The sequence below is a fragment of the Pyrgilauda ruficollis genome, unplaced genomic scaffold, assembly GCF_017590135.1.
Source record: "Pyrgilauda ruficollis isolate IOZ18807 unplaced genomic scaffold, ASM1759013v1 scaffold78, whole genome shotgun sequence".
Classification (NCBI taxonomy): domain Eukaryota; kingdom Metazoa; phylum Chordata; class Aves; order Passeriformes; family Passeridae; genus Pyrgilauda; species Pyrgilauda ruficollis.
The window spans coordinates 2,088,055-2,093,488 of NW_024529710.1; the positions used below are offsets into that span (position 1 = coordinate 2,088,055).

Consider the following 5,434-nt stretch of genomic DNA (forward strand, 5'->3'; position numbering starts at 1 on the left):
CCAGCCCACAGCCTCTCATGACACAGTAACAAAGGCCAAACTCTGCTAGATACCGCCTGTACAAGGAAGCATATTCCAGGAATGCTGGAGCTGAATTTGAACTTCCCTTATCAGGAACAATGAAACTGAGAGCAAGCAGCTTCCTTGCTCAAGTGGAAATGACCACTTTTCAGCAAGTGCTACTGTCAATCACTGCAAGCCAGCCCAGAGGAAATGCAATTGCGATAACTGAGTGGTTTTAGTGCCTATAAAGGAAGTGAGTAGTTTAGCTTTCTTGCTCTGTGGAGAGGGGATTATTACTGTGCCATTTTAATGTCAAGTCCTGGAGCACATGCATAGTTTGTGCACAAAAATGGGGTGATGTTTTCCCTTTTAACATAGGGCCAAATCAACCCACCCATATTAACTTTTCATGACAGAATCTCTAAAAAAAGGCCACACCATCCTTAAATTGTTTTGGACTTAATTTGGTGTTGTCATGCAATTAGGTTTTGCAAAATTGGCTTCTGGACTGACAGCTTCTATTGTTACAGCATATGGCAATCAGAGAGCAGCTTGTGGCAGATGTGATGTTTATTCACCATTTGCTAGTTTTAGATTTAATGATGTCATTCTAATCAAAGCAAATGTTAGATGTGTTTGACATGTAAGGAGTTTTGCAGCCCCCCCATCATGTTTAAGCCGCTTCTGTCAAGTGGAAACACGTCAACTTGAATGCATCTAAGTCATATTTAAGAGTCAATGATGCAATTTACTGGAGGTCTGTATTCCAAAAATCCATGTTTCTAACATGCATTGTGCTCCTCCAGCAGACTACAAAGACCTCCTATTACAATAAGTGAGCTCATTAGGCATGCGACTCCTTCGTCTTGCAAGCTGTTGCAATAAGCAGCTGTTGCAAGAGGGTAAAAGGTTGAATTATCAACTTGGACAGCACAGCACTTCATTCAGCCATCCCAGAAAAGTATTTGAGCAGTAACTCCATTACTGTGGAGTAGATCTTTGACTACAGCACACAAGCAAAACATCAGCGGTATTTCAGTGACATGCTTCCCCACACCCAGCAAGCAAGACACTCCCAGAAATTAATTGTCAAAAATTTATTATGAAAGCTTCAATAGCAGCAAATATTTCAATAAAAGTTATTGCAGTATTAAAACAGATCTGCAGAGTGACCCAAGAGGCCTGTTGAAGTCTGTCTGCTTTGGAATATCTGCATTTGTCTTAGTAACCAATCCCCAATACTCCATAAATATTGATACTTTCTCCTGTGTTTTGCAGACAGCACCAACAGTTCCTAGTTACAGTACTCTATCCAGTCCTTCTGGAAAGTTTTGGCCCGCTTCCCTCAACTTGCCCTCTCCTTTCTGAAACAGTTCCACATAGCCAAACTTGCAATACTTCTTTCAGTTCCATGGTATGTCAGCCTCTCCACGGTTGCAGCCTACTGAGGCTCACTGGTGAGATGAGCTGTTTTCCTCTTTCTCCTCTGTAAGAGCCCACTGCATGCCAGTCTGAGGGACTTTAATCCAGTCTCTTGACCAGGCTAATCCATGGAATCAGCAGCTTGTTGCACATTTTGGTGAACGCACAGCACGTTGAGAATGCAACAAAGGTTTCAGCCTCCTCAGTGCACCAGGTGACTATCACTCAGGCAGGGTGATAGTTGGCACCCAGTCATTGACATTCCTGCTCTCTTCGCAAAACAAGTTCAGCTTCTCCAGAGCTGGGTCCTTCCAGCCTTCTTCATTCGGGTTCTGCAAAAAAGAAAAAAGTACACCATGAGTGCTGCCCGCCAGCTGAGGTCATCATAATATTTACAGAAGCATTAGCTTAGGACTGGAAGCATTTCCAGACAGTTTCTGTCCTGACACAGACAAGACAGGAAGCAGAGATGCTGCTTGTGGACAGCGAAGGAAATCCAGTTACGAGAAGTTCTGCCTCCTCCTCCTACTACTGCTACTCAGCTGACTCGCTGCGTGCCAAGCGCTCTATCTGTGCCCAGCAGAGGACTCGACCACCCGCAGCGGGAGAAGGGGCCGCCCCCAGCAGGCTCTGGCAGCGCCGGGGGACACCCACCGTGATGAGGATGCAGTGGAGATCGCGCGGCTCCCCGGAGTCCTCGCTGGGCCCCACGATGGCCGCCAGCTTGGCCACGTCGGTCACCCTCACGATGTCGATGTCGTTCTCACAGCAAAAGGCTTGGATCAGAGTGAAGTGGATCTGCAGGGCGATGTCTCCCTCGTCCTCCTGGTCCGCGGCCAGCACACAGAACGCGACGTTGTCGGGGTCGCTGCAAGAGGGGAGCAGCCCGGTGAGTCCCGCGGTCGGCACCGGCCGCCCCGCAGCCCCGCCGGGCTGACTTACACACTCCCCCTGCCCCCGCCACCGTACTTACACATTCATCAGCTTGGCCGACTCGTAGACGCCGGCGGTGAGGCAGCCTCGGCGCTGCGCCGACACCAGCAGCTCGTGGAGGGCCGTGCCGGCGCCCTGCATCCTGCGGGCCGGGAGAAGACACAGAGTCAGCGCGGTGCCGCCGCCACAACCACCGTCGCCCCGAAACCGCCCGCTACCCGTTTTCCTCGGCTCCCCAGTGCCCACCCGCACGTACCAGTCGTGGCCCGCAGGCATGGGCTGCTGTCCGTGGATCTCCTCCAGAGTCATAGCAGTTAGTCCGCACAGCCCTGCGGCTCCCTCAGCTTCCGTCTGCGCACGCTGCGAGCGCTCTGAAGCAGCAGCCGGCAGGCGTGCGCTACTTATAGCCCTCGCGAGTGCCTCCCGGCCTCCCATTGGCCAGCGGGGGAGAAAGGGGCGGCTTTATTATGCTAACAGGGGAAATAAAACTTTTTTTTTTTTTTTTTTTAATAAACGAAAGAAACCATATTTGTTAATATAGTTTCCGCGAAAGGACAGCCCCTGTAGCCAGGGCGGAGGGCAGCTCTCTGGTGAAGGTCCTCGGGCTGCACTGGGCAGTCACCTGGTGATGCTCAGCAGTGCCCCGGCTGCAGCAAATCCCCCCGTGCCCTGGTCTGTAGGAACAGGAGCAGGGCCAGCTGCCGAGGCAGGGATAATCCCCCTCTGCTCAGCACTCACGGGACAGCAGCAATGCGGTCTGTCCGGTTCGGGCACCCCCAGCCGGGGAAACAGCCGATAAAGTGGAGCAAGTGCCGATGGGGGCACCGAGGGGTCCAAAGCTGCGGCGCTGTCCTGCTCTGCAGGCTGAGGGACCAGGGCCTCGGGAAGACAAAGCTGGGGCAGCAAACTGCAGTCCCCAAAACCTGTGGAATTATCATTTGGACGATAACACCAGGGTCTTCACAGCAATGCCTAGTGGGGAGGAAGGAGACAATGAGCCGAGTGTAAATCAAGAGGCTCAGATGGGATGTAAGAAAAATCCTTTCTCCCCGAGAACAGCCAAGCAGCGAAGCAGCCTCCCTGTCCAGGGAGGCTGTGTAGATTTCATCCTTGCAGGATTGCCCCGACGCAGACCTGTTCTCAGGTCACTGGTACTCCTTCTGCAGGCTGTACTGGCCTATGATCCCGGGAGGTGCAGTGGTGTGAGCAAACAGATTTTTATTTTTTTTCAGTCGGGCTTTATTAAAAATAATTGTAATTTGGACAGTGGTCATAATTAATTCAGAGTGAAACGAGTGTGATCGCTGAACTCGGATTTGAACCTGTTTGTAAGCAAACCAAGCAAGAAAAAAACACCACATTTTCCCGCTGTGAATGAACACAGCCTAAATGTTAAAAGGCAAATCACTTTTCACGTCCCTTCAGCGTCTGACTTGTTTAGGGTAAAGCTCACGGGTAGCACTTGTCTCCACCGAGTCACCGCTTCAGAGCAGCCCCAAGCGGTTTCACAGAGGTTGTGGAGAGCCACCTTGGGGTAACCTGTGCTACTGCGACCTGTCCGGACCGACTCCAGCGGGCTGCACAAGCAGACCTCTCTACCTTGTCACCCTTGCTGTTCACTAGCCTGCAGCCGCATCGTCCCCATCCGAATGTGTTGAAACGCGGGGATGTCCTTTCCAGTACTTCACTGGGCGTCCTGGGTGGAGCACGTCTTATCTGTGACTGTATATGCTATACTCTGCTCAGTTTCAGTCTCTTTGAGCAATACAGTTTCCAAAATGTCTCTCAAACTGAGCCACTTTAATGAGCAGCTGTGTTTCTACTTCCAGTTGTTTCTAGTTAGTGGCCTGGTGACACTACAGGTGACAGCATTCGACCTGGCACTTAGTGAGCTTCCATTTTAAACTAGTGACAACATAGGCATGATGTCTGCCAGATACATCCAGCCTCTCTAAGAACATTTCTCTGATATCTACAGAGCTGTCAGTGCTGGGGAGAAAACTCCTCGTTGTAAACACCAATTCCCAAGCCTCACAACCTTTTTTACCCTACTAGCATGCAAAGACATGGAAACCAAACCAGTGACCTGTCAGTCTGAATTTGCTAGAGAAGGGCATAAATTCTTAGTTTTCTTTCTCCAAAAAAGACATGAGAAGTTTCCAGAAAAATTATCTCCTGGCCTGTATTCAGGCAAGTGCAATTGTCTCCACTTTTTGGAATTAGCATAGCGTACATAACATGTACCATTCGTTCTCAAAAGATAAAAGCCCTTCATACATCTGCCTCTTTCTTTTTCCTGTTTTCTTTTTTTCTAAGTATATAAATGGGGATGAATGCAGAAGAATAGCTTGAATGGTAAGACACATTAAGTGGTATGTCTCTTAGAAATATTCAAGGGCCTATTTCTGATGAAATCGGTGGAAAATCCAGAACTGACTCACAGCTTTGAAAGATGCTGATATCAGCTATGACTTTGATGACTTTCTCAGTGCAGTAAAAGTGAAAGTTACTTGAGATGGATCCGAGTTAGTAAGCCAAAGTAACTCAGAGTGGAGAACAGTGTATATGTAATGGTAAAATATATATAATTGTCTAGATAATAAAGTGATGTATGGAACCTTACTAACACATTAATTCTTTGACATGCAAGCTTCCAGTTTCAGCTTAATGAAGCAGCACCCTGGAATTAGGGCTTCTTGACATCACACTTTTCAGTTTGCCCCATTATTCCCAGGTCTCCTAGCACAGACGATGCTGAAGGCCGTGAAGCATTCATCACTAGATACTTAATCCAGCTTATTTCAAACCGCAGTATTGACACCAGGCCTCTGACGCAGAAGAGGAGGTGTAGAAAGGAGAGCTGTGCAAGCCCAAGGCCCTGTCCCTGGTTCAAAGGCGTCAGCTTCCGCAGATGTGATACCTCTGATGCTTAATAAGCAAACTGAACTTTAGTGAAGGTCAGTCTCCACTGTTTGCTTTCTTGGTCTTTTCCTCCCGTGTTTTTAGTACATTTAACTGGTGGGCGCAGGCCTTTGGCGGATCAGCTCTCGAGTGCTCGAAATCACCCTGTAGCTCA

At 49.1% G+C, this 5,434-nt stretch overlaps 1 protein-coding gene across 1 annotated transcript; it reads right to left on the reverse strand.

Moving 5' to 3' along the window:
- Window positions 1–1,085: 1,085 nt before the first annotated feature.
- GADD45G (growth arrest and DNA damage inducible gamma) lies at window positions 1,086–2,813 on the reverse strand. Its single transcript, XM_041486737.1, has 4 exons — window positions 2,615–2,813; window positions 2,399–2,500; window positions 2,080–2,293; window positions 1,086–1,757 (listed from the first exon to the last, which is right to left on the reverse strand). Exons 1-4 carry the CDS (start codon window positions 2,791–2,793, stop codon window positions 1,647–1,649), a joined length of 606 nt encoding a protein of 201 aa, XP_041342671.1. The 5' UTR covers window positions 2,794–2,813; the 3' UTR covers window positions 1,086–1,646.
- Window positions 2,814–5,434: the final 2,621 nt, after the last annotated feature.